This window comes from Mus pahari, chromosome 10 (genome assembly GCF_900095145.1).
Source record: "Mus pahari chromosome 10, PAHARI_EIJ_v1.1, whole genome shotgun sequence".
Classification (NCBI taxonomy): domain Eukaryota; kingdom Metazoa; phylum Chordata; class Mammalia; order Rodentia; family Muridae; genus Mus; species Mus pahari.
The window spans coordinates 17,767,136-17,789,887 of NC_034599.1; the positions used below are offsets into that span (position 1 = coordinate 17,767,136).

Below are 22,752 nucleotides of genomic sequence, written 5' to 3' on the forward strand. Positions count from 1 at the left end.
CAGTCCTGCCCCTGTTGTCTGTGACCCAGTCCTGCCCCTGTTGTCTGTGACCCAGTCCTGCCCCTGTGCATCCTCCAATCGTGCTGTTCACTTTAGGCTGAGCCAAGGAGCCTGAGCTAACTTCTGCCATTTCTGGCCTCTGTCAGGACAGGACCAAGATTATTTTCAGCTTATTGTCAGGGACATAAACTGAGGCCCCCATCCTTAAACTTTTGCCTTGTTCCTACCTCCGGTTCTCATCATCCTTAACCACCGCCTTCAGGCGGTTTGGGTTGATAACAGAATCTGGTTTCTTCCTCCTGGGTGGGCCTTGGTTATGTCCTCCCGGGTGCTTCTCCAGTGGAGCGATCTGGAGATATGAAAGTGCATCTATGGCTTCCTTTCAAGTTAGGGACTTGCCCTTGGATAGAGGGGCATCTGTGGGATAAAGGCAACATAGGAGTCTGGGGCTCATAATATTGGAGCCTTCTAAGCAGAGGAAAGATTTCATCCCACCAGGAGCAGGCCATACTTAGTACAGAGCTTAAAACTGTAGGCCAGAACCAGCAGAGGCACAACAGAGAATATTGTCAGCCCTCTGTTGTGTTCCAAGGAGTCTGCTTCTTTTGTTTGGCCTCCAAGGCCTGACTCCAGTGTGATGTTCCCAGGATTTGCATTCAGGGACTCTGATGCTGGTGAAATGGCTAGAATCCCAGTCTGAGATGCCTCCCAGGTGAGCTCACCAGGTGTACCGGCAACACTGAAAGATGTCAATAAGATCTTTGTGTCATCATCCTTAGTCCTGAGTGCACACTTGCTGGAAAAGAACCACAAAAGACCGTTCCATTTTTGGCTTTGGGATCTTGGAGATTTGTTTGTTTATCTGTTAGTTTTCTGAGACAAGATCTCATGGAGCCCACATGAACTTAAAAAAATAAATGCTTATTTTTGCTCATGATCTGTAGGTTTCAGCTCTCTGTGGGCCAATGATACTGCTCTCAAGCCTGGTAAGGCTGCATATCATGGTGGGCTCATGTGGCCACTGAACATGGTCAAGAAAGCAGAGAAGGCAATGGATAGGAAAGGGTCTCATGGCTCCCTTCTCTACACCCTCACCAGGCCTTATACCTTAAGGGTCCTACCACCTCCCAGGAGCACCAAGTTGGGGACAAGGCTTTAGCCCTTGGAACTCTGAGGAAGAATATTCCAGATAAATGCAAATTTTCTTTGGGAAAGGATCAAAGCAAGAATGTCATTTCTTAGTCGGGCAATGGTGGCGCACACCTTTAGCACTTGGGAGGCAGAGGCAGGCAGATCTCTGAGTTCGAGGCCAGCCTGGTCTACAGAGTGAGCCAGGGCTACACAGAGAAACCCTGGCTTGAAAAACTAAAAAAAAAAAAAAAGAAAAAAAGAAAAAAAGAAAAAAGAAAAAAGAAAAAAGAAAGAATGTCATTTCTTATCATTTGTACCTTGTCTCCCATGTAGGCACACATTACTTTCGGGGTATTAACAACCTCCAGCAACCGTGGAACAGTTGGATTGGCCGAAAAAAGCATGAGCTAAAGCCAAACAATCCTACGGAGGAAGGGCTGGCAAGCATTCACAGTGTCCTGTTCAGAAAAGACCCCTTTCTGTGGAGGGCCGCTCTCCTGTACTACACGGTGTATAAAGCCAGCCACATGTCCTTCTCTGAACTCTTCAAAGACATTGGCAAGTTTGTCAAGGACCCTAATACAAGATGGGATTATTGTGTAAGAGCCAAGAGAGGGTGGACCGACACTTCCGAGCCCGGTAAGTGTCCCTCCGTGGTAGGTCTTTGGATTTGGGTCATGTTTATTTGTTTGTTTGTTTGTTTATTTAATGTATGTGAGTACACCTTAGCTGCCTTCAGACACACCAGAAGAAGGCATCAGATCCCATTACAGATGGTTCAGATGGTTGTGAGCCACCATGTGGTTGCTGGGAATTGAACTCAGGACCTCTGGATGAGCAGTCAGAGCCCTTAACCTCTGAGCCATCTCTCCAGCCCTTGGGTCATGTGTTTGTTTGTTTGTTTGTTTTTTTTCCGAGACAGGGTTTATCTGTATAGCCCTGGCTGTCCTGGAACTCACTTTGTAGACCAGGCTGGCCTCGAACTCAGAAATCTGCCTTCCTCTGCCTCCCGAGTGCTGAGATTAAAGGTGTGCGCTACCACCGCCCAGCTTTGGGTCATGTTTTAATCCCTGAATCTGATAATGAAATGTTTGTGACTTGAGGTCATCACAGGCTCTTGCTGTGGAGCCCCATAGCACACACAGCATTATTTTTGCCCAACCGCCTTGAAACAGTTCAGACCAATAGACTCTGGAAAGAGTAATAGAATGAGCTGGTCAAGGTAATGAGTTTATGTAATCCCAGCACCCAGTAGGCTGGGGCAGAAGGATACAGTTTAAGGCCCATCAGCAGGAAGGGCTAGCAAGATTTAGCAGGACAGAGGTGCTTGCTGTCATGTCTGATAACCTGAATTTGATCCCTGAGACTCACATGGTGGACGGGGAAAGGTGACTCCTGCAAGTTGTCCTCTGACCCCTCCACTTGCAAACCGTGATAAACACACACTCTGAATAAGTAAATGTAAAAGTTCTTGTAACTACATAGAATGAACACACAACGTTCTGGATCAACCAGTCGCTGACTAAGCAGTAGCTAATGTTTTTTGTTTTTGTTTTGTTTTTGTTTTTTTCGAGACAGGGTTTCTCTGTGTAGCCCTGTCTATCCTGGAACTCACTTTGTAGACCAGGCTGGCCTCGAACTCAGAAATCTGCCTGCCTCTGCCTCCCAAGTGCTGGGATTAAAGGCGTGCGCCACCATCACCCAGCATGGCCATTTCTTTATTTTCTAAGACTTACTTATTTGTCTTTACTTATGTGTATGTGTGTGCCTTTGGGTTTATGTATGCCTGGTGCCCTTAGGTCAGAGGGCACCAAAGCCCCTAGAAATTGAGTTATAGGCAGGTGTGAACTACCTCATGTGGCACTGAAACCCCGCCTGGGTCTTTTGGAAGAGCGGTGAGCACTGTTAACCACTGAACATCGCCCCGTCCCTCTCTGACTTTAGAGACAGTTTCACTGAGATATTTGAGATAGCATATGCCTCCAGTTAGTTTACCCCTTTAAAATGCGAGCCTCATCATTTTTTCAGTATTAGCAAGGCATGCATTTACTACCACTAATTTCTGAAATCCTGTTTACCAGCCCCCCCCCTCAAGAAACAAACACCCACGAAAATTCTTCCCCTGTATCTTCACTCCCCCAGCCTTCAGGAAATACCTTTAGTGGTTTTTACCTTTTGACTCTATAGATTTACCTGTTTTGAATATTTCATATTAATAAAATTATATAATTGGCTTCTTCCAATTAGGATTTTTTCCCAATTTTTTTCTAAACTACCCCACTGTTTAGCCCTGGAACAAACCATGTAGACCATCGTGGCTTCAAACTCCCAGAGATCCACCTGCCTCTGCCCCTGAGTGCTGAGATGGCCATCATCAGAACCCGTGTCCCGCAGGACATTTTCAGACCCTGCTGTAGCTGCCGCGGTTGTTCGTCCTTTGCGGTTGCTGGCTTGGTTCATCAGATGCAGTTAGGCTCCCAGAAGCGATGCTGCTGAGTGTTTGTCAGAGCTCACGTGCAGCGTGTTTTCTTACACTTGACTCTGGACCCACAAGTGGATGTTTTGGTGGGAGTTTGAAACTGAGTCGCACTTCGCTGCTTAGCCTGGAGCACACAGGAACCTTCCTGCCTCAGCTTCCTGATTGCTGGCATTGCAAGCCTAAGCCACCAAACTCTGCTTAGAGGTAGCACAGGCAAGGGACATGGTGACAGTGCTTAGCTTTGGGGGTGGTGACCACGCTGGCTACTACATTCCAGTGCTCAGGACTCCTCTCCACGTCTTTGCCAACATTTGTGATTTTCATTTTTAAGCCAGCAATTATTATTTTCAATAGTACAAAACAGCGTAGCAGTGCAAAGGTGCGTTTTTATAGTTTGGTGTGCACTGGTTGATGGCTGTGGTGTTAGGCACCTCTCAATTTGCTTAGTTGATCATTGTGTTTCTTTATGAGAACTATCTGCTTGTTTTTTCCCCATTAAAAAAAAATCATTTATTTATTTTATGTAAGTACGCTGTAGCTGTCTTCAGACACCCCAGAAGAGGGAGTCAGATTTCATTACAGATGGTTGTGAGTCACCATGTGGTTGCTGGGATTTGAACTCAGAACCTCTAGAAGAGCAGTCAGTGCTCTTAACCGCTGAGCCATTTCTCCAGCCCCGTTTCCCCCCCATTTTAATTGGATTATTTGCCTTTTTAAAAAAATTGAATCACAGGAGGTCTTCATGTAGATAAAACTCTCTTGTCAGATGTATAATTTCCAAATATCTCTACCATTCTGTGGAATGTCTTTCCAGTTTCTTTTTACATTGTCTTTGATGCCATCCACCCACCCATGCTTGAGATACAAAACTTGGCAAATGTTCTTAATGTCCAGCCTTCTGTCTGACGTTCTTTGGTCACAAGGTTGTATGACCATGGAAAGGGAGACAGCTCTGTGCTAGCACATGTGCATTGTGTGCGCGGAATTTGACGAGAGATCAGCTCCCAGTACTTTTGGTACTACACCTTGGTAGTAGTAGTACACGTGCCTGCAGTACCACTCTCCAGGAGGCTGAGATGGGAAATAGATGTGAGTTGAACTCAGGTCTTCATGCTTGAGAGGTAAACAATTTACAGACTCGAGATATTTCCTGAGCCTGAAACCTAACACAGAGAGACCTCCAATCTGAGGCTGGAGAAACGGCCCAGAGGTCAAGAGCGCTGGCTCTTCTTCCTGAATTCAATTCCCAGCAACCACTTGGCGGCACATAACCATCTATAAGGATATCTGGTGCCCTCTTTGGGCCTGCAGGCATACATGCAGGCAGAACACTGTGTACATAATAAATCTTAAAAAAAAACAGAACAAAACCGAAACAAAACAAAAAAACAAACAAAATCAACCAAAACAATATCATATTATTTCACCCAGGATAATCTCCATCTCAAGATCCTTTTGCCTCAGCCTCCCAAATACCTGGGATCACAGGTATGTGCCATCGTGTTCAGAGTCATAATCATTCCTTATAAAGGAGTTAGGACAGGGCTATTGTTCAGTGCACACTAAGGAGAATAGGACATTCAAAACCCCGTATTGGGGCTGGTGAGATGGCTCAGTGGGTAAGAGCACCCGACTGCTCTTCCGAAGGTCCGGAGTTCAAATCCCAGCAACCACATGGTGACTCACAACCATCTGTAACAAGATCTGACACCCTCTTCTGGAGTGTCTGAGGACAGCTACAGTGTACTTACATATAATAAATAAATAAATCTTTAAAAAAAAAACCATATTGCCATAATGCCCTTGTTAAGACCTCCCTCTCACCCAGTGCTCTCACACCAAGGATTTACCCTCCTGCTCACCTTGGTGTGCGTGGGGTGATGGTTTTATGTCGTGGACTTTAAGTACCAGTCTTTAACTTGGGGGAAGATGTCGTTTTAGTTAAGAAACAGCAGTTAAAGGGAGTTCTTCAGGCAAAGTACTGGACTCCTACCCTGTTACTTTCTGAGGGCCTTCATTTTAAGTTGTGAAGATAACTGTATCAAAGTATGCACAGGCCAGGCATGGTGGCCCGTGGTTTGACCCCAGCATGAAGCAAGGGAGGTGGATCTCTGAGTTCAAAGCTAGCTTAGACTACCCAGTGAGTGCCGGGACAACTAAAGCTACACAGCGAGTGAGGCCCAGTCTCAAATAATAAATACTAGAATTGTTTTAAATACAGATTTTGTATCTCTAAAACATTAGACAGTAAACACCAGGGCTGGAAAGGCTATTTTCAAATCTCCGTCTGAAGAGAAAGAAAGTAAATGTTGTTCTGGTTCTTCCAGGGTGTTTCAGTAAAGACCAGGTATACTTGGATGGAATCCTTCAAATCCTTCGATTCAGAGAGTCCATAGACTTCCATCTGCTGACGGCCCTGGGCAAGGTGCGTGAACAGTGGGCCAGATGCCCGCCCCTCCCAAGTGTACTAGGAAAGCAGCTCAAGGCCAAGCCGTGTTACTTTGTTGCTGTTGGAACAAGTTTCTTTTTGTGAAAACCGAAGGAAATGTTCTCTGTGATCAGTAAGAGACCCAGGAATAGACCATTTGGGAAATCCTTCCTTCCTTCCTCCCTCCCTCCCTCCCTCCCTCCCTCCCTCTCTCCCTCCCTTCCTCTCCCTTCCTCTTCCTCTTCCTCTCTCTTTCTTTTTTTTTTATGTTCTTTATGTGCATCTTTTTCTAAAAAACATCAGTTTTGGGGTTGCTTTTGGGTTTGCTTGGTTTTGAGCCAGGATCTCATGAAGCCCAGGATGGCCTCCAACTAGCTGAAGGTGACCTTAAACTTGTTTTGTTTTTGTTTTTTTTTTTAGACAGTGTTTCCAGGTGCTGCAATTATGGGCATGCACCACAATACCTTTCTTTAAAATGTTTTTCTAAGAGTATTTGAAAGGAAGCTATAAATATGACACATGGCCTTTTTGAGGTCTCCTGTGAACAAGGGTATATACTCTAACGTGATCATATCATTTCCAAAAAGAGTTATTAATTCAGTATAAAGTTAAAATGCAGTACAAATCTTGTTGCGTGTGGCCATCAGGGTCTCCAGTGACCAGGTCCTTGGTTAGTAAATGCTGACATTTGCAAGGAATCCTAAGCAACAAGTCTCAACAGTGGACTCCAAGGATTCCAGAACCTAGGGACCTGGGGAGAAGACTCAGTGCTATAAGAACATTTGCTGTTCTTGCAAAGGACCCGAGCTCGGTTCTCAGCACCCCATGTGGTATATAGCTCATAGCCACACAGACCTCCTACTTCTGGCCTCAGGCCCGCACTCGCTTGCGAGCGCATACACACACACACACACACACACACACACACACACACACACACACACACACAATCTCTTTAATAATGCCTTTGGGGGACTGGAGGGATGAGTTGGTGGTTAAGAGTACTTGCAGCTTTGGCAGAGGATCAGGGCTTGATTCCCAGCACCCATATGGCCTCTCATAACCACTTAGAACTTCAGTTTCAGGGGATTCCAAACCCTCTTCGGATCTCTAAAGGCAGCAGGCATGTACATACGCACAGGCACACACTTAAGCACATTCTGAAAAAGTTAAAAATCTGTATATATTTCACAAGCCCTGTTATAAACGGACAGACTGTCATCTGGGCCCTGCCACTCCACTTACTGAGCACAAGTGGAAGAGATTTTAGCATCATTCTCAGGGGCGCTAGGAATTGGGAACAGTTAATAAGCATTGGCTCCACTCAAAAGTCACCAGCTACATTCACCCCTAACAAGAGAGGCTGCCTGTCGGTCCTGCTCTGGTTGTGTTTGTTTTTGAGACGTGGTCTCACTATGTAGCCCTGTTAGCCCAGGACTCACTGTATAGACCTGGCTGGCCTTGAATTCCACAGAGCTGTGCTGTGGCCCTCGCCGCCTCACCTGCACTGTGTTCTGGCCAGGGCTCCCCCCTAGGCCCTGGGCTTCTGCAGCTCCCTCAGCTTCCTCAGCAGTGCAGAGTTACAGAGTGTAGGGCCTTGCTCTGCATGAGACTTTGCTTAAGGAATTGTTGGGTCTAGCCAACCCACTACACCATTTCCCTGCCAGCAGTGAGGCTGTGTGACTCTCTCTTCCTTTCTGTCCCCAGGCCTAGCATGTTTCATTCCTTCAGAGTAGACGTGCCCTGCATGCCCAGCTTGGCTGCTTGACACAGAGCATTTTGGCTTCTCTGACCTTTGCATGCACTTTTTACTGTGTCTACTCAACTCTTGTCTTTTATTAACTCTCTACAGAGGGCATAGTAAGGTGATTGATTGGCTCTGTACTGTGGTATCAGGGAAGCTGGGGGCCTGAAGAGAGGGAATAAAATGGGAGCAGCAACACCCCACCTCAGGAGTTCACAAGGTCAACATCTGATGTGAGCAGTGTGTGATACAAATTCAATACAGTAGTAACAGCAAGGATCACTGACCACACATTACCTTAACAAAGTTTAACAAGGATGAAAAGGTTTAAAATATTGTGAGAAAAATTACCAAAATATGACAAGGATGTTAAATGAGTCAATGTTGTTTTTAAAATGTTGCCCTTAGGGCTGGTATGCTGGCCCTGCAGGGAGCAGGTTCCCCTTAGCCTGGGCATGCTGTCCTTCTGGTGACTGTCCATTGTCTCTTCCAGGCACCCAGCCCAGTAAATAAGGCAGTATGTTTTTTAAGTTGCTATTAGACTTGGTTAAAGCAGGGCTGCCCAACCTGCAATGTGTAAACAACACAGTATCCTCCAGCTGTGATAGGTAGGACAAAGTACACGTGTATATTTTAATCATGTCTGTCATAAGCTGAAAACCTACTTCTATTACATTAGTGGTACAAATAAGTAACTTTGATAATATAAACATTAAAAATCAATAAGATGGAAGTGCAGGGGCTGGAGAGATGGCTCAGAGGTTAAGAGCACTGACTGCTCTTCCGAAGGTCCTGTGTGTGTGTGTGTGTGTGTGTGTGTGTGTGTGAGTGTATGTGTGTGATGTGATTCTAGATACCGGTGGCAGCACTACCAAACAAAATGTCTCCTTTGCCATCAGTCATTAACTGCTTCCAACTTGGGGGGTAGAGGTGGGGCTCCTGATCCTCCCTTCAGCCTCAGGTCATGTGGAGGTCATCATAGCTGCTGTGACTTCAGCCCAGAACTCAGCATCCCACATGCCAGCGATGGCATTCTTCCTGACCCTTCTTCCATCTTCCCTGAGTCTGGGACAGGGACATAGGTGGCCCATTTATGGCTGTTTATTCAAATGCCACTTACTTCCTGACACTTGACCAGTTATGAGTCTGTATTAACTGCTGCCCACTGCAGAAGGAATCTGCTCTGGCCTCAGCTGAGAGGCAAGACCATGGTTATTACCTTTTTAAAAAAGATTTATTTATTTTATGTATGTGAGTACAGCTGTACAGATGGTTGTGAGCCTTCATGTAATTGTTGGAAATTGAATTGACCTCTGTTCGCTCTGGTTGGCCCCACTCGCTCCGGCCCAGAGATTTATTTATTATTATACATAAGCACACTGTAGCTGGTTTCAGACGCACCTGAAGAGGGCATCAGATCTCATTACGGGTGGTTGTGAGCCACCATGTGGTTGCTGGGATTTGAACTCAGGACCTTTGGAAGAGCAATCAGTGCTCTTACCCACTGAGCCATCTCGCCAGCCCAAGACCATGGTTATTTAGAAGGTGATCTGGTAGTAACTCTGCTTCCTTTACCAAGCAGTACCAGTAGCTTCCCAGCTAGGACTATGACCTCCACAACCACAGGCTTCAGGCCAGCTTTACAGTTCCTTTACAACACTCTCCTATGGAGAGAGCCTCGATCCTGACAGGAAAGGAGTTGGCCATCCGTAAGGCTTGTCCGTGCTGCCACAGTGGACGAGTCGCTGAGCCGAACCGAGTGAGGCGTGGGGACAGTTCCTCCCCAGCAGAGCACCTCTGGCCAGCAGGGAGAGTTTACCATGTTTTTTAAGTGCTTAGAAAAATTCAACATTAAAGCGAGAGTCTAACAAATTATGTCTGCCAGCTTAATAAACAGAATCAGGAAGCCAGCATGTAGGAGTGGTCCTTCTTCAGATTGGATCCCACTAGCTTTTATTTAGATTTAATCAAGGGTTTGTTAGAGTTTGAAGCCTCTCCTACCTGAGTATGGAGCTTAGTGGTAGAGGACTTGCCTAACAGGCTTCGCCAAAGTTGGATTCTCAGTAGCACCAGAAAGGTCAAGGGCTGCTGCAAACACGGTAGCTCACTGCCTAGCGCTCACACAGATGGATTTAGTTCTAAGACAGGGTGTGAAGTCACATGCTGACTTTCTTTTTTATGCTCAGTTATGAGAGGCCATAAACATAACATTTCATTTAATGTAGCAAAGGAAAGTAACCAACCGTGGTTCTGTATCTCTGCAGACCACATTTTGGCTTTGGTTTTGATTCAGGGTCTCACTGTGTAGTCCAGGTTGGCCCCAAACTCACAGATACCTACCTTTCTCTGCCTCCAAGTTCCCACGTGCTGGGATTAAAGATGTGAACCACCATACCTGGTCTTATATCCATACATTTTCATTTAATGTCCTTAGTCCCCTCTAAATGTCACTTGTAGTTGCAAAAACAATTCCCTTTTTTTCCCCCCCCAGGTATCTTATGAAGATGTGGATCGCTTAAAAGAATTGGCAGTTACTGAAAACATGCGAGTCCCACATTTCCTTCATGATCACAGCCGGTACATGGAGCACTTAGAGAAGATCATGGAGGTGAATGAGCTGACAGATGCTGAGCTGAAAAACCTCATCTAAGCAGCAGAGCCGGCTCTTCATGGCTGTTAGCAGCTAGAGCACCCAGTACCTGCAGAACTAGAGGAGCTCGGCTGACCCCGCTTGCTGAAGACCAGCTCTCAGGATCCAGCTGAAATTCTAGGTTCCATGTCGACCTGAAACTATTTTCCTAGAACATTTCTATAGACTGCGGGTGGAAGTCACTTGTCTTTTCATTCAGATCTCTCCAGAGACAAATGAAGACTCCGCTGCTGGTGACACCACGATGAGCTGTGAACTTGGGCACCAAGGCCAGCTCTGGATTGGAGGTGGCCAGTCTTACACTCTGCTGTATAAACCCCAAGGTTCTGTTTCCTCTGCTAAACAGGGAGAGTTGTTCTTTGAAATAGCCATTTTGTAACACCAGAGAAGGCTAGCAATATCTAAGCTCTTATTTTTCTTATGTTAAGTAATATTAAAAGGCGATTCAAAACGTTTTGTTCGGTTCTTATTTTATACATTTTCATCCTACCCTCTCAGTTTATGGAAAAGTGTATGTGTGTCAGTATGTGTCTTTGTGTATGTCTGCGTGTATCTTTGTATGTGTCTGTGTCAGTATGTGTCTCTCTGTGTGTGTATGTGTGTGTGTGTATTGTTTGCGTGTGTATGTCTATGTATGTGTGCCTGTGTATGTCTGTGTATGTGTGCCTGTGTGTGTCTGTGTGGTATGTCTGCGTGTGTATGTCTATGTGTGGTGTGTGTGTCTGTGTGTGTCTGTGCGTGGTACTGAGGATCAGACATGGGTATACTCTGTCACTGATCTATACCCCAAGCTTCAGTGTCTGTGTTTCTCTCTCCTTCCTGTTTATTGAGTCCACTGAAGAGGCCTGCTTGGAGGGCTACCCCCAGCACAGGGCTTGTCTAGTGACCTCTGAATGAAACTCTTAACATTGTGGAAACATGGTTGCCCCTTTCAATTTTTAGTCAAGTTTTAAGACCTTTCCCTGGGCCTGTAGTAGAGTGGCAGTTCCCTGCAGCAGTGTGTGTGTGTGTGTGTGTGTGTGTGTGTGTGTGTGTGTGTTGGGGGAGGTGGAGTCCTAAGTATGAGTTGCTGCCTTCCATCTTTTACCAAGTACTAAGTCCCTGGAGGATTTTTGTTGTTGTTGTTGTTTTTTGTTTTTGAGACAGGGTTTCTCTGTGTAGCCCTGGCTGTCCTGGAACTCACTCTGTAGACCAGGCTGGCCTCGAACTCAGAAATCTGCCTGCCTCTGCCTCTCAAGTGCTGGGATTAAAGGCGTGCACCACCACGCCCGGCATCCCTGGAGGATTTACCTACTCAAGTCAAGTATCTGGGGAGAGCTAGGCCTCTCCCCTTGTTTGGTATATGTCATGAGGAGAGGACAGACAGGGTGACCTAGAATAAACCTGGCCATGGTGAACCTCCACGTGGCTAACACACTCTCCCCTCTGGAATTCTTGAATTATTACTTTCTAAAATCTATACTTTATCCCTGCTACGCCAGACCCAATGGGGGTCAGCTCTTCCCTGATTCTTACGTGGTTGGGTCTCTGTCTTCCATAGCTCTCATGTGTGAATCATCTTCCTTCCTTCTGCCATGGCAGTTCTCTTTCCTATCTTATGTTTCCTCTCCAGGAATCCTCAAAGTCCTGCCTCTGTCCCCCTGTCCAGCCACTGGCCACTAGCTCTTTATTGACCAGTCAAATAAACCAACTGTTGGCAGGGACCCACAGCTGTCGTGTGATTCCCCATGTAAGCACAAATCAAATCCCCAACAATGGAGGATATAGAGCCTGAACTGGCCATCTTCTGTAACTAGGCAAGACTTCTAGGGGAAGACTGAGACACCAATCCAGCCACAAAATCTTTGACCTACAAGTCTTGCTTGTAAGATGTACTGGGGTAATGGTTGGCACAGAACTTATGGGAGTGGCCAACCCATTACTTGAGGCCCATGCCTGACACTGCCTGGATGACCAGAGGCTGGAGGATACATATCCCACTGACAAAAAAAAAAAGTCCATTAAATTCTTCTTGATATTCTGCTGTACTCACAGATTACTGTCTAGCTGTGGTTTATCTTAGGGTATTTAAGTGTATGTAGTATAGTTTGATGATAATTCAGTCCCATGTACAACAAAGTGTACCTAAGTTGCCTGGAGGACAGATAAGATGTGACTGTATAGCCGGGCGTGGTGGCGCACGCCTTTAGTCCCAGCACTTGGGAGGCAGAGGCAGGTGGATTTCTGAGTTCAAGGCCAGCCTGGTCTACAGAGTGAGTTCCAGGACAGCCAGGGCTACAGAGGAACCCTGTCTCAAAAACCAAAAAAAAAAAAAAAGATGTGACTGTATAAAAACTACTGTAGTCCATAAAGATGGGTTCTACAGACTGACTGAGAAAATCAAATATACTAGGAGAGTCTAGGGGAGGGCCCGATGCTGGAAGTCTCTAGTTGCACCAATGGCGAGGTCACCAGGCTAGAAAGCACATCTGCTCCAGGCTTCTGGGGGTAACAGGTGCTGCATCCTGTACCGGCTAGCTTTGTGTCAATTTGACACAGCTGGAGTTATCACAGAGAAAGGAGCTTTAGTTGGGGAAATGCCTCCATGAGATCCAGCTGCCAGGCATTTTCTCAATTAGTGACCAAGGGGGAGGGCCCCTTGTGGGTGGTGCCATCTCTGGGCTGGTAGTCTTGGGTTCTATAAGANAGCAGGCTGAGCAAGCCAGGGGAAGNAAGCCAGTAAAGAACATCCCTCCATGGCCTCTGCATCAGCTCCTGCTCCCTAACCTGCTTGAGTTCCAGTCCCGACTTCTTCAGTGATGAACAGCAATGTGGAAATGTAAGCTGAATAAACCCTTTCCTTCCCAACTGCTTCTTGGTCATGATGTTTGTGCAGGAATAGAAACCCTGACTAAGACACATCCCTTCCCTTGAAGGAACAATCTTGTATGCTATAATTCCACACTCCCTAGTGCTTCTCTGTGAGCAAAGACCCCTCTGTACCTCCTACCCCAGGTCTTTAATGTTTTTAAGACTTGCTATGCTGGGACTGGAGGAATGGCTCATTTGTTCAAGAGTGTGTACAAGTACAAGCCATGCACAGTGATGCACACCTTCAATCCCAGCAGTTGGGAGGCAGAGGCAGGCGGATCTCTCTAAGTTTGAGGCCAGCCAGGTCTACAGAGTGAGCTCCAGGACACCCAGAGCTACACAGAGAAACCGTCTTCAAAAACCAAAAGCCAAAACCAACAAAGAATGTGGACAGCTTTGGCACAACCACCACCACTACCACCAGCAGCAGCAGCAGCAGCAGCAGCAGCAGCAGCAGCAACAGCAGCAGCAGCAGCAGCAGCTTCTCTATTTTCCCTGACCTCTGGCACATCCAGTCTTCACTGTGGGCACTTGGGTGGGTTGTGATTATGCAACATGAGGAAGGAATTTATGGGTGTGTTCTGTGATACAGCTACTACTCAGTCTAATGCTTCCCTTGGATTTCCTGCTGTTTTCTGAGTTAGTGCCTCTGTGAAGATAATAGGACTCTTGGCCAGCCACTTACAAGGCAGCAAGTACGGGGTACTGCGAGGGTCCTTTTCAGACTGTTCATTTTAAAAAGCCAAGAACACAACAGTCAGCATGTCAGGGCATCTGTAGGGCTAGAGATATAGTTCAGTCTGTAAGTGCTTGTATTGCAAGCATCAGGAGTCATGGGAAACGGCCAGCATGGTGGTGTGTACCTGTGATTCAGTGCTAGGCAAGTGGAGACAGGAGAATCCTGAGCATCACTGGCCAGCCAGTCTGAGCTGAGGCCAGTGAGGACACCTAAGAGTGACACGCACGTGCATGTGTACACACACACACACACACACACACACCCTATATGCACTGGTATAGTGGCAGATGCTTTTAATCTGAGCACTTAGGAAGCAGAGGCAGGCAGATGTCTATGACTTTAAAGCCAGCCTGTCTACATAGCCAGCCTTGGGCCAGATAGAACTATATGTTCAGACCCAGCCTCAAAATGAAACAAAACATCCTATATATCATGTTGGCGGCATATGAGATCTTTTCTTTAAAAATAAAGGTCTTGCTACTTAGCCTGGGCCGGCCGTGAACTCGGCCATCTTTCTGTATCAGTCTCTTCCAGGGCTGGGATTGGAGGCATGTAGACTTAGGTCTACACAAGATATTTCTGAAAAACTTCAATGCAAACAGGTAAGCCAACTGGAATTAGGGTAACAAAAAGAAGTATGTAGTGTTTAGACTTGTTTGTATTAATAATGACTACATTTAAAAAATAAAACATGGACTTTTATTATCCCAAACCACAGAGAAGGGTGAAGCCTTAAGTTCATGGAAAATGAGTTACCACACCATGGAGGGCAAACGCCGTGGCAGTGCCCTAGAGCGCCTGCCTCTTCAGGGTTCTCCCATCACCTCCCACTGCAGCAGCCCACTGAAGCAATCACAGACACGGTGACCACTGGGGGGAGAGGACACAGGTGCCGTGGGAGTCTACCTGCTCTGCGGTGGTCACTTGGCACCAGGAGGCAGTGAGGGCCCATGGCTGTGCTAGATGTCCAGTCTCTTGCTCTCGGCGGCTCTGTCCTTGGGCCTGTGGGTGGTGCTGAGGGTGCTACCATCAGCTGTCACTCTGAGTCAGAGCTCTCACTCGACTTGGAAGCCTTGTGCTTCCGTTTCTTCTTCTTTTTCTTCTCCTTCTTGCGTTTCTTGTGCTTTTCTTTCTTCTTCCTTTTCTTGCGCTTCTCTCTGTCTCCCGAGGTGCTGGAGCTGCTCTCGTCTTCATCTGAAGTGGAGTCCTCCAGTAACTGCTTTAACTGCTGGATCCTAGACAGAGCCACCACAACAGCCCTTCACTCAAGCAGCAGTGAGTAGTAGATCAGGAGTAACTGCCTTGCTAAGACATCCTTTTTCCTTTTCATTGTCCTGAATATCTGTGCTTGTTCCTCAGGCCCTCATGGCTCCTAGCAAACGCACACCTACTGAGCCATCCCCACTGTTGACAGGAACGCGGCTTCTCTGTAACACAGCTTATTAGGAAACACACCTTCCTGGTTTCATTATTCCAGGCTAGCCTCAACTCATACCCAGTCAATCGTGACCTTGACTTCTGACCCTCCAGCCTTCACCTCCTAAGTGATGGTGCTATAGGTGTGCATCCTAATATCTGTAATATGCTGTGCTGTAAATGCAACGCAGGGCTTCAGACAAGCTACCAACTGAACCACAGCCCCTTCCTTAATCTTGTCTAAAAATGAAAATAACGAAAACTCCGACTTTCGGTGACACTGACGGCAGGCTGAGTCCCAGAGAGTCAGTCACACAGAGTGTGGTGGCATATGAGTCATCTCAGCACTCCGGAGACTGAGGCCAGCTTGGCCTACATGCTGAGACACTGTAGCCACACACACACATACAATACACACACACACACACACACACACACACACACACACCCCACAATGTGATTGTCCACAAGTCAAGGCATGCCCACTGCATATTTAGGGATCTATAGAAGCTGGCCTGCTTGCTACCTGACATCTCTGTTCAGTGATTAATTTCGCTCTCCCAGTGTTGTTTATAACACTGCATGATTTCAGACTTCAAGAGGACATTGGTAGCGATGAGCAGCCTTACCTTACATCCTTTTCATGTCTTTTATTCTCTCGAATGATGTCATACATGGGATCTTCATGTGCCTTAAGGGTTACAGAGGGTTACAGTTTGGTTAGTTACCATGTACTGTTTATTAGGTAAAAATTAAACCTCTACGCACAGAAACTAATATTTGATGTAGATTTTGTTGTTGTTACATCTGAGACTCTTTTTTATCCTGGACTGGCTTCAAACTGGCAACGGAGCTCAGACTGGCCTTGAAGTTTTAATCTTCCCTTAGCCCCCTGAGTGCTGAGAATACAGTTAGCTTCCGGTAGCTTGATGACAGATATACCTGCACCTCTGTCTTCTCCCAACCATGTACGATCTTACTATAGAGCTCAGGCTAGCTTTGAACTTGCTAAGGCGCTGCAGATGACCTTGAAGTCTTGACCCTCCTGCTTGCACCCTGCAGTGCTGGACCACCACTGCATCCAGCTGATCTTGAGACAAGGCCTTACAGTACTGTCCAGGCTGGCCTCGTACTATGCTGATCCTGCTGCAGTCTCCAAAGTGCTGGGATCTCAACAGAAACCACCATACTTGTCTTACAATGTATTCTAATCCCTTTAAAGGCCTATAATTATTTGGGCTTTTGGAGATAAGAGTCTTACTACATTTTGAAACAGTCATCAGATGACCCTCAAACTCACTCTGTAGACCAAGCTGTCCCTAAGTCACGGCAATCCTGCTGCAGCCTTCTGAATATTGAGATCACAGCTGTGTGCCACCATACTCAGACTTTATTACTGTAAACACGCTAAGGGTACAAAACACTTCTCCAATTAGAATATACAGGAAATAATTGAATATTCCATACTTCTTCCAGGACAGTTTGTATTCTCAGCATCTACATGCCAGCTCACAACCTTCTACAACTCCAGTTCCAGAGCATCTTCTTGTTGTTGTTTTTTGTTTGAGGCAGGGTCTCACTATGTAGCCCTAGCTGGCATGAAGTTCTCCACGCAGACCAGGATAGACTAGAACTCAAGAGCTCTTCCTTCCTCTGCCCCTGACTGCTGAGATCAGAGGCGCTGCTCTATGCCCAGCCCTCCTGCATCAAGCTCGACAGTGTGTTCTTTCCTAATCTGTACTGCTGCTTTGGTTTGAAGGACATATTCTTGTTCTTTGCAAATCTGTGTGTGCGTTTATGTTTTTTAAACAGCATTTTAGTTTTTATTCAAGTACATGTGTTCATGTATGTCATATACGTGTGGGGGTGCCCATGGAGGCCAGAAGAAGGTACTCTGGAACTGGAGTTATAGAAAATGTGAGCTGCCTGATATGGGTTCTGGGAATGGAACTCAAGTCCACTGGAAGATGGGCAAGTGCCTTTAACCACTGAGCGGTCTCTGCAGTCACATTATTATTATTCTGCAGTACACATTATGTGTACATGCTTGTCTGCAACTTTGTGCTTAAGGAGTCAGAGAACAGCTTTCAGAAGTTTCCTTTTCCTTCCACCATTTGGGTTCTGGGGCGCAAACCCAGGCCAGCAGGCTTGGTGGCAAACGCCTCTACTCATGAGCCAGACATTCACTCTTAAACAAGATGCTAAGAATACAGAAATAGGGGCCAGCAAGATGGCTCAGTGGTTAATGTACTTGCCAACAAGACTGATCACCTGCACTGGATCCCGAAGACCCATGTGGTAGGCGAGAACTGACTCTCTCAGGCTGTTCCACCTTCACATGTGAGTGGTGTGGCAAAGTCACGCTCACATACACACCAATATTAAGAAAAATTAGGAAAAGGAGAAAAATCCCAGGAAACGCTTGTCCCAGAACCGACCACAGGCGGTGGCACTACTATGGATAGATCTAAGTGCTTAGAAACACAGGCTGAGGCGCACAGTGCTTGTCTAGGTTGCACAGAGCCCTGGATTTGCTCCCCAGCATTGTAGAAACCAGCTACAGTGGCACACATCTGTAATCCAAGTACGCTGGGGGTGAGGCAGGAGGATCAAAATTTCAAAACTTCAGGATCATCCTCAGTCACACAACCTGACCCTGTATCCAAAACAAAGCAAGTGGCAGAGCAAGGGTGGAGCTGAAGGGTTGTAAGCAGAGAGGTAGGAGAGCCAGCAGCCTGAGGTCGTCCTTGGCCACATAGCCAGCTGAAGCCCAGCCTGAGCTTTCTAAGGACTACAGGCATGCAATCACTTAAGACTGTCTTAGGTGAAAAGGAGCAGCAGACACTTGTCACCCCAGAGGAGTCTGCAAATCTTCTGTACCCGTGGGCTGCTCTGGGAGGCAAGCTCAGACCTGACGGCTAACAAGCTGTCAGGGCGTTAGAGGAGCTCTGCTCCACCCGGCCTCTCCACCATGATGGTCTGTCTGCCTCACCCCAGGTCAAAAGCTTCAGATCAGGTGGCTGTGATGGAGTTTAGAGCCTCAGCACTTGGGAGGCTACGAAAGAAGGATCCCGAGTCCGCGGTCATGTCTGTAAGAGGACTGGAGTCAGCTTTGGACTGAGACTGAGGCAGGGTAAGTCTCTTCTTAGAAGCTGTTTCCTCAGGGATCATCACAGCGACAAATAAGCCCTTGGCTCAACCACAGTGCTGGAAATAAATATGTAAAACTAAACCTAAAAAATCTGTTTGTTAACCAGGCATAATTACTGTTAACTTTTGGTGTATTTATAATAGAGTTTGAGCCATAAGATATGTGCAACAGAGTGTTACTGTGTAGCCCTGGCTGGCCTGGAACGTGCTATGGACATCAATCTGGCCTCACGCTCAGAGATGAGTGACTGACAGGACTGAAGGTGTGTGGTGGCATCACAGTGCTCAGGTTTCACACACAAGACTGACCTGAGGACTCTTTCCGGAGCTCTCCATCCTATTCCATGAGGCAAGGCATCTCAACTGAAGTCAGAGCCCCCAAGGCAGCTATTCCGGCCAGTCAGCTTCTGCAGGGATCCGATCCTACGCTCTGCGTACTAGCAGGCTGCCATGCCCACCTAGCATTCACATGCATGACAGGGATTCATTCACACTCCAGTGCTGTGCTTGCCTGGCAACGGCTATTATCCACCAAGACCTCTGCCTCGTCCCTGGAGAATGTGTTTGATGTTGTTTTTGTGAGACAGGCTGTTGCTATGGGCTCCCAGCTTGCCTCATGCAGGGTCTTCCTGACACTTCTGAGTACTGGACTGCAGACACGAGTCACCACACTGGCCTGGTAGGCCCCATTTTAGATACACCAACAACCTCACACAGATCCTGCCTTACTTAGCAGAATTAGTCACTGGATGTGAATGCACACCTCTGAGAGGTGACGTGAGGAGACGGTAGAGCTGTCCTGTGTCATCTTAGCAAATACACACTTCCAGCTCAAAAGACACATCTATGTTTACATGGACCTGGGACAAATCCCTCACCTGAGTAATAAAAAGTGAAGCTATATATAGCAAATTACAAAGAAGGGACTGAGCCCACGGTGCTGGCTTTGAGACAAAGAAAATGAACCCTGTTCCTAAGGCTGAGGATATCTGCCTCTGCTTTTCCTTCTGCAGTGCTGTGGCCTGAGCTCACGCGGGGTCTGTATGTGCTGGCAAGCACCTGGTACTGAGCTGCACACAGCCACCTCCAGCCTCTGAAAGCTCTTTTCTCAGTGTGAGACAAGAGCACGCATCACCAGGCTTACTTAACACGGTGCTGGGCTGGAACCAAGGGCTGTGTGCATACTAGACAAGCACTCTATCAAAGGAGCCACACCTCCACCCCCATTAGCTGCTTGTTATCTGTCACACAGTGCATACAGGTGTACTGACATCTGAGAGGCTGGTTGGGAGGCTTCTGGGGAAAGCACTTACTGAGCAGCTCACTACAGACTCCCCAGCTAGCATTTACCATCTGTGCCAACTGTAAACAGTGACGGAGTGGGGTTTTACTTACAACTCGGAACTGTTCTAACTTCTGGTTGCCTTTGATAAAGAAAGGGCATTCTTTGTCGCCTGTTCGATGGCCATACCGTTTGCAACGCCAACCTAAAACCACAGAAAAACAATTCCATAAAATTATATGTTCTCTCTTCATTGAGATAATGTTTCAGTAGATTCAAGTTTTTCTTTAGACTCACAGGATTAATGGATGAAACCATGAAGGTCCCAGAAAAGAATGAGGGTCAACTAACTGCTTCCTTACACACCTTTGAATCTTGTCAGGGTAGGAGTAAACATTCCATCACCAAATATTATGAAGCAATGCATTGCGAACATATCATAAGATGTGAATTTACGCTGTACGTCACTACATTTTACAGAAATAGGGTCAATGGTAGTTCCTAGCACTGACACGGTGGCCCACAATCACCTGCAACTCCAGTCCCAGGGCATCCAATGCTCTCTTTGGCCTCCATGGGCTGCTGCATGCATGTGGGGAACATGAACTCATACAAGCACACATACACATAAAAAGAATTAAAAAGTAGAACGCTCTTTTTATTTGTGAAATGGCTCTGATTCTGAGGGCTAGGTGTTTAGGTTAGTGAGAAAGAGCAGCTCAACTGCTCAACAATAGTATCTTCTTGGGTTGAGTAAACCAGGTACGAAGTGCCACACACATACACCTGCCCCAGGTACAGCTCAAATTTCTAGACTCAAGTGACACTTGCCTCTGAAGCCCTAGGACTTAAATAAAGGGCATACTTTTGTTCCATTTAAGGGCTAGCCTTAAAATTCATAGCGATAGCCTGCCTTTCACTTGGAGTGCTTGGATTAGAGGCTTGCACCATAACTAACCTGACCTTGTTTTAAAAAATATGCATATATGTATCTGAGAATGTGTTTGTACACATGAGTGCACTGCCCAAAGAGGCCAGATGATGGTGTGGGGGCCCTGGAACTGGAGCCGCTGAGCAGCGCTCCTCTCCAAGAGCTCTGTGCACGTCTCACTGTGAGCTGCTTCTCCAGCTTGAGCCTCATGTTTAAGGAAAACATTCTCTTAAAATGTTAGTGCCATTAGAACTACATCATAACCTGATAAATAGGGAAACTGTGTTTAAAGACTTTTTTTCAAAGATTTATTTATTTATTATATGTAAGTACACTGTAGCTGTCTTCAGACACTCCAGAAGAGGGAGTCAGATTTTGTTACAGATGGTTGTGAGCCACCATGTGGTTGCTGGGATTTGAACTCAAGACCTTCGGGAGAGCAGTTGGTGCTCTTAACCTCTGAGCCATCTCTCCAGTCCATTTAAAGATGATTTTAATTGTTGTTGTTGTTTTTTTTTTTTTTTTTGTAGCTCTGCCTGTCCTGGAACTATTTAGATCTCTAGAGCTCACAGAGAGCTGCATGCCTCTGCCTACCAAGTGCTGGCATTAAAGGTGTGCATCACTATACCTGGCTAATGAGATTTATAATGAGAAGTACAGAAGGCCCTGAGGACCTGATAAACACATATAAACATGTTTCAAGTTTCTTTTTTTTCTCTCTTTTTAAAAAGATTTTATTTATTGTTATATGTAAGTACACTGTAACTGTCTTCAGACACAACAGAAACGAGTGTCAGATCTCATTGCGGATGGTTGTGAGTCACCATGTGGTTGCTGGGATTTGAACTCAGGATCTTTGGAAGAGCAGCCAGTGCTCTTACCCACTGAGCCATCTCACCAGCCTTCAAGTTTCATATAAACAGAATCAAGCATACGACTCAAAGTAGTGACTATGGGCTTGCCATGTGGTGCGGCAGCCCGAGCTGTGGGACACAGCAAGGATGGGGTCCCAGTTACCCCCACATCTTTTCATGCCATCCAAATGGAGACAAGTCAGGGCTGCCTGGGGACAGAGAGCCAAGTGACAGCTGTATTTAGGTGTTGACCAAGGAGGTGAGGAAATAAGAGGCTGCTGGGAAGATAACCTGAGCCGGTCCACGCCAGCAACTACAGAAAGCATGTGCTAAGGGAACATTTTTATTTTCTATATGTTTCAATATTTTATGCTATTATTTTGTTTGTATAGGTGTTTTGACTACATGTCTGTCTGTCTGTCTATATTCCACATTCATGCCTGGTGCCTTGGGAGGCCAGAAGAGATCACTGGATTCCTACAATTATACTGTAATTGTGGATGGATGTTAAGCTGCCATGTAGATGCAGAGACTGGAATCCCAGTCCTCTCAAGAGGAATGTGTTGGTTTGAATGAGAATGGGCCCAGAGACTCAGCCATTGAAAACTTGGTCCCCAGTTGGTGGAACTATTTGGGAAGGATTAGGCCTCCTTGAAGGTGTCTCTGGGGTTGCACTAGGAGGTTTCAAAAGCCCACACCACTCTCAACTGGTTCTCAGCCTCCTGCTTATGGTTGGGGTGTGAGCTCAAAGCTCTCACCCCCTCGCCACACCCACTGCCTGTGGCCATGCACCCCATCATGGCATTCTGTCATGGCAACAGAAAAGTGAGCAAGACAAACAGCCAGAGCTCTTAGCATCTGAGCCATCTCTCCAGGCTCAGAACCACTTTTCTTAACACCAGCGAGAGTATGCAGGTTTGTGTATTTGTGTCTCTTTCCTTTTCTGGACTGCTTTGTAGGACCTGAAAATTCCTACAAAGTGGGTAGAAATAATTGTGAGGAAAAAAAATACAAAAATATCTTGTCTTTAGAAACTATACCTCCGGGAGGCAGAGGCAGGCGGATTTCTGAGTTCCAGGACAGCCTGGTCTACAGAGT

The 22,752-nt window shown here is 46.5% G+C and overlaps 2 protein-coding genes across 4 annotated transcripts in view; one reads left to right on the forward strand and one right to left on the reverse strand.

The window, feature by feature from the left end:
• Positions 1 to 10,878, forward strand: part of Kiaa0895 (KIAA0895 ortholog) — a 33,688-nt gene extending 22,810 nt beyond the window's left edge. For both annotated transcript variants that reach the window (XM_029543552.1, XM_021206860.2), the window contains exons 5-7: positions 1,465 to 1,770; positions 5,938 to 6,035; positions 10,274 to 10,878. In XM_029543552.1, the coding sequence (XP_029399412.1) occupies positions 1,465 to 1,770; positions 5,938 to 6,035; positions 10,274 to 10,432 (563 nt within the window). In that variant the 3' untranslated portion in view covers positions 10,433 to 10,878. The remainder of the gene's footprint in view (positions 1 to 1,464; positions 1,771 to 5,937; positions 6,036 to 10,273) is intronic.
• Positions 1 to 22,752, reverse strand: part of Rp9 (RP9 pre-mRNA splicing factor) — a 61,330-nt gene that overhangs the window by 23,275 nt on the left and 15,303 nt on the right. Inside the window, exons 4-6 of one of the 2 annotated variants that reach the window (XM_021206861.1) lie at positions 19,983 to 20,074; positions 16,067 to 16,128; positions 14,702 to 15,256 (exon numbers count right to left, since the gene is read on the reverse strand). In XM_021206861.1, coding sequence (XP_021062520.1) covers positions 15,058 to 15,256; positions 16,067 to 16,128; positions 19,983 to 20,074 — 353 coding nt within the window. In that variant the 3' untranslated portion in view covers positions 14,702 to 15,057. Of the gene's footprint in view, positions 1 to 14,701; positions 15,257 to 16,066; positions 16,129 to 19,982; positions 20,075 to 22,752 lie in introns of those variants that run through there. The other variant, XM_021206862.2, reaches the window with a different exon arrangement.